General features: G+C 43.5%; 1 protein-coding gene across 2 annotated transcripts in view; it reads left to right on the forward strand.

Moving 5' to 3' along the window:
• ARHGAP6 (Rho GTPase activating protein 6) overlaps positions 1 to 12,018 on the forward strand; it is a 321,793-nt gene that overhangs the window by 154,260 nt on the left and 155,515 nt on the right. Inside the window, exon 1 of one of the 2 annotated variants that reach the window (XM_027899621.1) lies at positions 9,843 to 9,926. The exons of the other annotated variant lie outside the window; for it this stretch is intronic. Coding sequence (XP_027755422.1) covers positions 9,882 to 9,926 — 45 coding nt within the window. The 5' untranslated portion in view covers positions 9,843 to 9,881. Of the gene's footprint in view, positions 1 to 9,842; positions 9,927 to 12,018 lie in introns of those variants that run through there. 2 annotated transcript variants of the gene reach the window in all.

A 12,018-nucleotide genomic window follows, 5' to 3' on the forward strand; every position in this document is an offset into this window, starting at 1 on the left:
TTGGATATTCAGCCCTGCGCTTGGCTCGCAGCATTCTGGCTCTGCTTTAGGAGCACAAATCGTGTACAGGATCAGTTCCAAGATTTCCTTTTGACTTTTCAATCAAGGGAGAAGGACAAAAAGTGTGGGGGGGAAATAGCATGGCTCTTTCACTGCTGCATTATTCCTGCTTTCCCCTATGCTGGCTTCATTGAGATCACAGTATTGTCAAGTCAGTGTAAAACTGTTGTGAATCTTTCCAAGGCCTTTCCTGTACTTACATTTTTTCGAGTCTTACCAGGACAGTTAAAGCAATACAAGTCACTGGAGAAGAATTTAACTACAAAGGAACTGGATGTCCTTATTGCAGAAGAAGAGCAGACTAGTGGGGGATTCTTTAGGAATAGCTGCAATGCTTTCAATTCATAGCTTACCTTTTTTCCAAAACAATAGCTTGAGAATAGGCCAGCATTTTTATACAACCCAGCCTTTCCCAAGCTATTTTGCCCAAGGGGATCTTCTCCTCCCAGATTAGCCTAAGTGTCATTGCTCAGCAGCACTGCAGCTATACCACCTCTGGATCTCTGGATCTGGAACGCTGTGGGCTGTGCTCTGCTTTCACCTTCCTCCCACCCCTACAAAGGGAATAGCCGCAGCTTGGGATATACTGGAATAATTCCATCCAAGTGAGTAAAGGATCTTGTAGCCTGAAACAATACAGCTCTGCAGTCAGAGAAATGCTTGGATGATGGTGCATGTCTTATATGACTTGTGCTTTCATGTTCCTCATGCTTTTTTAAAATCACTTACTCAACAGTGCTTGCAGTCAGAGCTCCAGTTTCCAGGTAACAGGGAGCATCAGATGCCCAAGTGCTGGGTGATTTAACCTTTCACTGAATACCACTGGGAAGCAGTTTGAGCACTAACATAATATAACCCTTCAGTTAAACTCAGCTCTTCCGGCATAAGGACTAATTTGTGAGAGTGGCATGCCATATTTACAGCACAGCAGTCACGTTTGGTGCAACTGTTGACCCAGCTGCTGCAGGGGAGAACAAAAGTACAATAAATACACCTTTTGCTGTATGTTTACTAGGAATGTTTTCAGCAATGTGCACTGCTAAGTGCCGAGTTAGTCCAGGGATCCTCTTGGATATTAATCTGTTTTGCCTGGACATATAAGACAGGCCTTCTTGCAGATCCCTTCCCCAAACTCCAACTTGTTTTGGTTTATATTTTAGGAACATATGACAGTTGAAAAAGGCTGTCCAGCCAGCTGGACTAAAGGTCTTTAACACAGTCATTCTTACCTTTGTGTAGCACAGCTTGTTGTAGGGCTCCGGACATGGACGAGTCTGCAATGGCAGCTTCTACAGGTGGTGCAACAGTACAGCAGACCAAGTTGTACGCTGTCTGGAAATGTGTTCAACAGATCAGACACAGCATCTTCTTTAGACTGTGTTCCAAAGTGCTTTCAGCTCTACTATCTGTACTGTATAGAGTAGGTCTTCAGTGACTGTAATGGGGACCAAAATGCCTAACTTATACATAGAGACTGATAGGTAGCTGTGTGAATCTGAAGGTGAGTCCCACCTGGAACACTTGGACACGGTTGCTGTTGGTTGGTTGTGTTTTTCCTAACTACAGTGTGTTTAGACTTAGGATAAGAGTCATACAGAGTGTTTAAGATTCTGCATTTCTCCATCTCGCCTTGAGAGCTGAAGTCAGTTCCCTTGTATTCTCTCTCACTTGTCATGACAGATCAGGGGAACTTTTATGCCTGAATCATTAGGTGATTGAAGTTTCTTACTAGAAAACAAATATGCTTTGATGCTTTTGCAGCCTCAAGGTGAAAAAAAACAATAAACTTATAGCCAGGGAAAATGAGGCTCAAATAAAACTCATTACTGCTTGAAGCCCTCAGACTCCATACAGTGAAACTGTAACCATGCACTAAAATTGTAACCATACCTGTTCTTCAGAGCAACACTAGACTGTGAATGTAAATTGCTAGAGCGCACTGTAAAATGCCTTGTTAACCTGGTGGATGGTCATGTATGTTTGAAATACCTCGTATGGAATTCATATTGCATATGATTCCATTTTATAAATACAAAAGAAGAAACATTTCAAAAGTCATTAATCATGCTAATGAATATGAATTTATTCCAGTGTGAAAAAAAGTTGATTTGTTGGCTTTTGAATATTTCATTTGCAACTCCTTGAATCTACTTCTAATCAATCCAGGAAAACTATCCCTGAGTTACAAGCAGGCTGTAGGAAGACTCTGGATTTATGACTGTGAGAAAATCCTCCTGGGCTGTCCCACAGCCCAAGGTCTGGGACTGATTCAAGAGCGTGTATCTTTGGTTAAGTCCATCCAGGGATCCAAACCCTGATACAATGGTCCTGAAAATTCTTGGTTCCCATTTCTAGTGCAGGCTGCCTGGCATAGCTGCTCTGCAGCGGTTCCCGGGCTGTAGGACAGGCTGCCTGCCAAGGCTTGGCACCACTGGAGATGGCACGGCGGCCCTGCAGCTTGTCAGTGCCAAGACCTCAGGGCGTCACAGGACTGTGGCAAATCCTAATTCCGTAGTAATTCTCAGGCTGCCTTTCTGGCTTCCCAGGCTCCCTGCCCTGGAGCAGAGATGTACTGGGATGCCTCCCAGGGACTGTCACTCCAAGGGCAGTTTGCATGAGTGCTCCCCCAGGGCTCAGAGAAAAGAAGAATTTTTGTCAGGCTTATTGCTAACCAAGCAGACTACTTCACGATTTGTCTTTTTCTGACTGAAAAACAAAGTATAAGAATTCATAGTTCACAAAAAGTTTGAAAATGTTGGCTTTACAGTCAATCGAACGAAAGTCAAATTTTGAAAAGCAAAGTTCCTTCTCAGCTGGAGCACTAGCTTTTCTACCAGCTCCAGTGAATACTATGAATAATAATACCCTGACTCTTAATTTACAGTTGAAATCCAGAACAGAAGAATGTGAGGTCCATCTGCTTACACGATCCCCAAATTATTGACAACTACAAAAACATGATGTTTGTAACCACTTCACATATAGCCTGAAGTGTATTAAACAATGACTTCATTTGAAGAGGTTTGTTAACATTATGAATATTATTATTGTTGGTCACAAGAGGCTTGGTCTTGTTCCAGTCTTGAAATAATTACTTTTACACTGCAAAACTGGTTTATGAATTACAACATTAAATCAAAATGTACAGTAGTCACATTACTTCTTGGGAGGTTTATTGTGTAGTTATTACTCTACAGACTAAATGGATTTTAACAATCCCACACTATTCGTGAAACAGTTTTGGATAAACTTTCAGGTTTTGAAAGAGCCCTTCGTCCTCCTAAATTCTTGTCAAATATTCCGATGGTAAATTTAGATAGGAGCCCATGTGTCTGGCAGTTGTTGATAAGCATATTCTTTCTAGTCAGAGCAAGCAGATCATGTATCTGTAGCTGATTTGTTTCAAGTTAGTGGTTTTAATTTTTTTTATTATTATTTTATATAGCTGCAATTTCTACAAGTCATATGTAATGAAAGAAAATTGTGCTTTTCTCCCTCTCCCATTCCTGGAATATATTTACGGGAGAGGGATAATTGCTAGTCAGAGCTCAGCCCAGTAATGCAGTTTACAGTGAATGTGAGTTGTAAGGAGATAAACAAGGAAGGAAATACATGGAGATCTACCCACTTTCAGGAACTAGAAAAATCTTCCACTGAATTGTTATTTTTCCCAGATGTGTATAATTTACAGAGATGAGACTTCACTAAGATTTTTGGCTTGTACGCTCAAGTCCCTTAAGCTGTTTTGATACTCACAGAGTCACAGAACTGAATTTATTCAGTCACAGAATATTCTGAGTTGGAAGGAACCCATAAGGATATCAACCTGGAAGTTACATTTGCTTCCCTTTTTCTTCCCCTTCTTTCCCCCCCTTGCATTCTTCCCCTTATTCCTGTCCGCCTTTTTGGCTTGTTCTGTGTCAGCAAGGAAAAACAAACATAAAAAAAAAATTTATGCCTGAAACCCTGTCATTTATCTTTAGTTGAAACAGTGAGTGGTCCCATTTATTTAAATTGCAGCCTCTAAGGAAGAAAAAGATGGCAGGATAAGTGGTGGTTTCTTCTGCAGCTTTAAAACCCAAATGAATTCCAGTGACCCACAGGGTAAATGCTAATTGTTGTTGAAAAACTATTTGGTGTTATGTGCTAGAGTAATTTTTTTTTTATTTATAGGTTAGTAGTTTGGAGTTTTAGTTTAAAGATATTCTAGTGAATTTTCACTGATGCTGAAAATAGAGACCAATGTGCAAATGTAAGGGATGCAAAGTAATTTAATATTTTTCTAAAATATAAGTCTTTTAGATTAAATTTCTTTGCCGTGCTACTGATAACTGATAGTGCAGTAATATGCACAATCACATACAGGACATCACTGACCTACAAATTATACAGTATATATAAAGGAGCCTATAAATAGTGATTTACTGAATAGTGATTTACTGAATGAAATAAATTTCAATGTGAGAATTAAATACCCGAGTAAGAGTCTAGTAACACACCAGTACTAACAAACTACGGAATGCTTGCCAACATCTTTCACCTTAGGAAAAGGTTTCCCTTGTGATTGCTCCATAAGTTGTCCATTTCTTATATAGAGTGCTTACCAGAAGAAGTGGTTTTGGCCCTGGGACATGTTGTTTTGATTCTCACCTTCCCCTAGGGCTACATCTATGTTGCTGCTGCTCCTTCCCAGATGGTGGTGTCTCATCAGGCAGCAGCAGCAGCTCCAGCAGCTCTGGCTGATGGCAGGCAAAGGACATTGGGAACAGTGGAGAGTCCTCCTCTAGATGCTTACAGATGCTACTCCTAAGAAAAGCTGCTCCTCCTGCCCAGTGCACAGCACAGTTTACGGATTTGAGTTAGTAACCTGGAGTCCACTTTGCCTTAAAGGGCTTCTAAGAGTTGGACTATTTGGGAGCGTTGTGTAGGTGTGCACAGGATGCAGTTCCTCTCACCTTGAACCACTTGGTGCAAGCACAAGATAGGTGTTAGACAGGATGCTTTGTACCTGCTCCCCAGGAATAAGGCACTAACTTCTTCCCCACCTGCAGGAGCAGCACTTGGGCAACAACTCCTTGAGAGCAGTAACAGGGTCACGCCCTTCCAGTGTATTAGACCTTGTAAGGGCTTTCAGACATCTAGGAAATTACAGCGATCAAGTTCTTTCTAAATAGGATTTCTTTTGTCTAAGAAGATTTACGTCACTATTGTAAAGAAGCATCTCCACGAGTGAGAGGGCACTTCGTTCTTCATGGGCATTAAGTACTATTTACCTAAGCTCTATTACAAACTGGTGAGAAACTATCAACATATTTTCATGGGTAGCAAATAAACACTTTAAAAGAAGCTCTGAAGAAAAGATTTTTGCAGTGGATTTATTATCCCTAAATTCTGATTCCTTAGTTTCTAGGGTTTGTTTCTCAAGCTTTATGCATTTGATATATTTATCTGTAATCTTCTCTATCTCTTCTTTTTGAGAAATAGACTTAAACTGTAACTTGTAATGACCGAATGAACATTTGGCCAGAATAAGAAAAGTGCTAATTCCCCGAGGAAGAAGTGTGCTGCCAGTATCACTCTTGGCTCTGGTTCAGCAGCCACAGAGGCAAGTTTTTTCCTGATTTGGAGTTGGCTCAGTGTGGAAGCTGCATTCATGTGCTGTTAGAAAGGTCAAACACAACATGACCTTCATGCTTTCTTGAAGCTTTTTCACCTGAAGATATCTATTGTGTTTTCACTTAATAGGTATGGTAGCCCCTGCTTTTCGGAATGAAAAGAACCAAGACACTGAGACTGTTAAGGACTTTTGTGACAGTCAAAGTGAGATTTAATAGCTGTGCTCCGAGATTGGCTCCCCCCACCTTAACTGCAGATGCTTGAAGGGCAGCCATCTGACCTAATTGTCATGGCCTCCCACCTGAATGAAGCAGGCACTTCAATTTATGTACCTATTTTAGATGTCTACTTGGAACAAAATACATTGTCCATCAGATGTGTGAGTTTCTTCCTATGGAGCCTAAGGTGATAAGCTGAGATGGAGATTGTAGATGTTTACATTTAGGTGAGACAAATCCATTACTGCTGTAAGGACCATGCTGGCTGCCCTCCCATTACAGGGTGGATTTGGAAACTTTTTCCTACCTCATTTGATGTGACATCAGACAGCTTGAGTCACTAGTTCCAGGAGAAGTTCGTGGTAGAGAAGTAGAGAAGTCCCTTCTCCCTGGTTTCATAATTTGTGTGCTGTTTGCAACTGTAAAACTAGTTTCCTTTGTTTAATAGCAATTACTGTTGAGAAAGCACTCAGTTCCCAGCGTAATACTTGGAAAACAAAACTTGGCTTCATTAATGATCAGGTAGGTAAAATTCAATTACCTACTCATTTCCCAGCTGCTATGTTGAAAGCAACTAAATTTTAGCCGAAACGTTGTTCATTTTTCTTTTCTGTTGTCAACGACAAATGATAAATAGAATAGGAGGGAAGTTGTTACTGTAATCTGTCTTCGCAGGTGTAAAGCACACATTCCAGCTCCTTAAAGCTGTGTAAGGAACAACCACAATGGGAACCATGGAATGCATTAATAAAAATGCAAGGAAGCAGTACCTCATACAATAGAAATAATTTAAAATTAGTTCCAGAATTTTTTTCCAGTTTCTATTGTTTTTTCTTGATTGAGTTGCCTTGTAGTGAATATGCAGGAAATTAACTGCTATGCTTCATATCATCTGTTAAGAGAAGAAGTTGACCTGGAAGGTTTACACTTCCTGAAGTAAGCTGCATGTATTCCTTGGGTTCCAATTATCAGGTAAGTAAAGGAGTAAGGAAGTTTGGAAGGAGCATCAGAGGGGAATCATAAATGAATCATAAGTGAAAAAGAATGTAATGTGAAAGGGTAAAAGGTAATCAGAACAGCGAGAAAGATCTGTGTGCTAATCCTAGTTGCTAAGTGGCTTAAAAGAGGGAGGCATGATTGCAGGCAACTGAGTACTACAGCTCAGTGTGTTACTGCTCACTGCAGACTGGGGTGTGCTCCAAATCCTGTGCAATTTGAAGTCAGGTAGGCTGCTTGGCCATCATAAATACAGTGTAAGGGAGCTTTCTAGTCACAGCCACAACAGCTTGTGTTCAAAATCCAGAAAGCTTTTATTTTGAGGTCTGGCCTTTGAAAACAACTTCTGTAATTGGCAATTAGTTTTAAATTCTGTTACTAGGTACACAACAATCTTGAACTCTACTGTAGAATTTCTGATTGCTGCAACTTAACAAGTCATTTAAGATTTTATACATGAAGACACTTAAAAAAATTTTCTCCCTATTTTTTATGTTACATGTACAGAACAAAACTGAATCTAATAAGCCTGTGTTTTTCTGGTTGATACTCCCCCAAACTGTATGTTTCTGCCTATAACTCTTTCCTTGCCGTTGTAAAAAGTTCAACTACAGTTGCCTGATGGTGTATTCTTAATTTTTAATCTCAGCTGCACCAGTGTAACAGCCTGTTACTATTGCAAAGCACTTCCATGCATGCATCTCTTCTGCCCCCAGTAACCTGCTCCCAACTAGACAGCCTCCAACTTTCCTTTGTGTCGGGTCTCATCTGCTCCCTCAAAGGACTGATTCAGCTTGCTAAATGGAAAGAAAGCGTGTGCTCCGTTTGCTGTATTGGTTTGTGAGAAACAGAGAGGAAGAGGCGAGGGAGGTGGTGGCTGCATGCAGCTGGGAGTTGGGAATGAAGAGGGTCAACAGGAGCCACACTCTCCTTTTCAGTGGCAATGAGTTTCTAGGCCAAACGAGTTTGACTCACAAAAGTTCACCTTTAGTCCTTCTCCTCTCTGGCTTCTCCCTCTAGGGCATTCTTCACCTTCCCAGCTTTGTGGTTTTCTCCCTTTTCCTGAATTACTCCGTTTCCTCAAAGTTTTGCATCTCTCCCTTTGCTGGTTTGCTTCTTCTCTGTCTTCCAGTAGGGGGTTTCTGCTCTCCTCCATAGTATTCTTTTCACTTTGGGGTGTTTATTAGAAACAACCCCCCTGTTTTAGTCCTTTTGTCATGTTTAGCATTTCCTTTTGCATTTATGGTGGTCAGAAGAAGGTGGTGATGCTATAGAGCTCGAGGGTAGAAATCCTACAAATCCCTTCCCAAACTTGTTCACCTGCTTTCTGCAGTGAAACTTGCAGAGCAGAGTTAAAAACATAGGGAATCAAAGCATGTGGTATATGTAGAGTTCTCCAGTTGAAAACATCTCCTTGAAATAAAAAGCAGAACTTTGGGAGGGAAAACCAGGCACTCAGATGCCATTATTTTTTTGAAACTTTTTTCTGCCTGTCTGGAGATCCTGATGATTTGAAATGTTTGATATGTAAGTTTCTTTTTGCTGGGTGCTGCCTTCCAATACATGCTCTGCAACTGCTCAAGTATCTACCCTGCCTTGTTTTCCAGGAATGGGAGTAGCACAGATTGTTCACCCGAGAGACAAAAATGGACTTTATTGGTAAATGCAGATACTGTGTTCTTTGTTCACGTCAAGTTGACTCTCCATGGGAACACTTAAAAGATGATTTCCTTTGCAATAGGAATTAAGATCCATGAAAGATCCATAACTGGAAGCTTGTTGAGTACAGGACATCATCATCAGAGCACATAAAAACTTTGGCTCAATTGATTTATCCTTCCAGCATGTATTTTGAATTATTTTACACATTTTTTTTCCCAAAACAATTTTTCTTTTCTCACTAAAGTATTATGTTACCTTTAAGATAATGCAATGAGCTGGTAACGTGTTTGCCTAGATTGTAGGTTAGAAACAGTAAAACTCATTAATTACATGTATGTCATGCAGCACTAGAATAAAGGCACTTCCTCAGACAACAACTGAGAGTAACTGGAGGAGTGTTGTGCTAATCAAGATTTGTGCGGAGCATTGAAAAATTATTAAAAAGGTGAAAGAGGGCTCAGGAAATGATGTAGGCTGTCCTAGGCTCTGCTGAGGCCATGCCTAACTGATGGAGGTTTTTAAACACTTCCATTGATGGAAATACCATAATCTCCCCAGCCAAGTCACAGAGAAATCATTACTAATTATAACACAGCCGAATGCAATTTTCCTTCCACGAATTTTTTTGATCTACCGTTCGTGTAAAGACACATTCATAAAATAACAAACAGACCGTGACATAGCATTTCTCTCTTCAAAGTTTACAGTGTTAAAGAGTCGTGAGCAGTGCACCCAAAGCACGCGTTACAAAAACACGACCAGGAAAAGTTATGTTTTATTTGTCCCTCTCTCCTTCACCTTTAGGTCCTCGCCTCCAGGTGCTGCCAGGGGCCGGCGTGGGCTGGCCCGATGTTTAGCCGCGGGGCTGCGGGACAGGGCGGCTGGAGCCGCCGCTCCCGAGCGCTCGGGGGCTCGGGACAGCGCCTCTCCCGGCGGGATCTCGGGGACCGCCCGGGACGGCCAGAGCCAGGAAACGGGCCGCCCTCTTCTCCTCCTGGCACTGCGGGAGCCCCGCAGGTCACGCTGCAGGTGCGGCGGGAGAGCGGCCCCGTCCGCCGGGAGGCTCCGCCTGGGCGGGAGAACCGAAACCGCCCCCCTCCATCGGCGCGGGACCCGCCTCCTCCCGCTGCCGCCCCGCTCTGCCGAGGGGCTGCCGGCTCCCGCGGCGGGGAGGGGACAGTCGGGGGCGGGCTGCGGGCAGGAGTGGCGAGGAGGGGCGCCAGGGGCCGGCGGCTGCCGGGCGGGAGCGCAGCGCTGCCGTCGGACGGCGGGTCAGTGCCCAGCGCCGCCGTGGGGAGGGAGCGGCGCCTCCGCCGCCCGTCCGCGCCCATGGGGGACTCGGTGTTCAGCGAGAGGCCGGCGCTGCGCTACGCGGTGAGTGCGGGGCGGGAGGGGGCTGCGCGGGCACGGGGCGCCCACGTGTGCCGGGGGCTGGCGGGGGGCGTCCGTCCGTCCGCCCGCCCGCCCGTCTGTCCGTCCGTCCGTCCGTCCGTCCGTGCGCACAGGCGCGGGGCCGCAGGTCTGCGTTAGCGTGGCCGCAGTCCTGCCCGGTGGGGATTCCGCGCCCGCCGCGATGCGCTCAGCCTGTAGGCAAGGCGCCGAGCCGGAGGCTTCCCTACGTGGGAGTGTCGCGTTTTGCTGTAGATGACAAAAAATACTTTTGTTTTTGAATTAATAAAAATTAGGGCAGCGCGGTGCCAGCCGCAGGGCAGTCGGACCGCAGCCCGCGGGAGGGGTGGCGGTACAACCTCTCCCCGGGGGCAGGGGGGTACTCGGGGGGTCCCGGGAATCCCCTGTCCGGCCCCGGCTGGCCCCTTGTGTTCCCCGGGGTCTGGGGCTGAGCCCCAACACCAGGAGTGCTCTCGGTGCCTGGATCCGGCACCACGTTTGAGATAGTAACACCATACTTTATTTCATTTCCTTCACGAGAGCTGATGCTGTAGGGAAGCCGCTGCACTTCCACCAGCCTTATTAGGAGCATTTTCTCGTTTGCTCGGGTAGAAAAAAAAAAGCCGCGTAAAAACAACCAGCTGCCTCCTCTCCTGAAGTCATAAATAAACGCCAGCACGAGTAATAGCATGCGAGGGCTGGTGCCGCTCTCGTTTGCACCCCTGTCAATGATGAATAATTTTATTGCTGTTGTTAAAGTTGTGTGGGAATTGTCAGTTAGAGCAGGCTTTCTTCTCTGGTCCTGGTAGCCTTTATACCAGCTGCTGGAATTGAGGGGTTGGGTTGATAAGCGTATCACTTACAGGATATACTGCGATGTGCTTTTTTCCACTTGCTTCTGTTTGATTCCTTCAGTATTTTATTCCTTTTTTGTTTTTTTAAATTTTGAACAATTTGAAAGGTTTTTTTTTTCGGGGGGTCTAATGTCTTTGTACACACTCAGCTGTAGTTAGTGCATTCAGCTGCTGTAATGATATGACAGCTTTTAGAGGTAATGACATGTTGGCTAAATTAATTAATAGAAGCAAACACATTTGGCATCGTGTATGAGTAGTGATAGTGATTTCACCAGGAATCCAGTTATCATACATCACTGAATTGGAACCACTTCTTTTAATAGGGTCATTGCCCCGTTTGTATTTAGACGCGCAGACCAGTGCCAGTCACGTCACATGCTAGCTCCATGAAACGTTTATTACTTCCTGTGATTGTGCTTGTCAGTCTGCCATTAACTACTAGTTACAAACACATTATTGTTTCTGTCAATGGGATATCAGTCGGTTTTTATACCCAGAGCCAGCAACAGATAGTGCATTAAGTTCAGGACAGCAGGCATGCAAGGGACAAGCAGGTTGGCCAACCATCTTGGAGGACCATTACCCCTGTTACAGAGCCACTGCTATTTGGTTGCTGTATATTGCAGCAAAAGATAAATTGTGCACCTAAGAATAATCCTTTAAAATACTCTTTGAGTATTTTAAGATATATTTCAGTAATAAACTTACAACACTAGGAGGTAAGTGATATTTACAGATGATGTTGCTGGTTTGTTTGGAGAACAGGGATCTGGATGCTATGCATTGTACATGCATAGGCTTAATGTGAAGTCTCTGACAAACTTTACTGAAAACAAGTGGTTGTCGACTTGATAAATTCAGACTATAGAGCTTTCTTGTATTGAGGACTTAGTAATTACTGCTTAACTGTAACTTAGTACCATTCTTTTTAAGTAATTGCGTGGTATAAATACAAATCAAGTTCTTGGATTGTTTTGATAACTGTGAAATAAAAATTATGCAGTGTTATAGCATTTAATAGCAATTAATTTATTGGCAGAAGAAATTATAGGGATTTGTGTGGTGGGCTTCTCGTCTGCTTTTCAGGACTGATAATTAAAGAGCATAAGGAAGTATCTGCATTATCATCTTGGTTCCGATTACCAGAGTGCTTTTGAAGGAAGTCTCCCAGTCTTCCCCAGATGTGTGCCATGCTTCATTTCTTGGAGTAGCCCTGGAGC

Source organism: Empidonax traillii, unplaced genomic scaffold (genome assembly GCF_003031625.1).
Source record: "Empidonax traillii isolate 1590-97213 ecotype Southwest subspecies unplaced genomic scaffold, ASM303162v1 scaffold679:size546144, whole genome shotgun sequence".
Taxonomy (NCBI): Eukaryota; Metazoa; Chordata; class Aves; order Passeriformes; family Tyrannidae; genus Empidonax; species Empidonax traillii.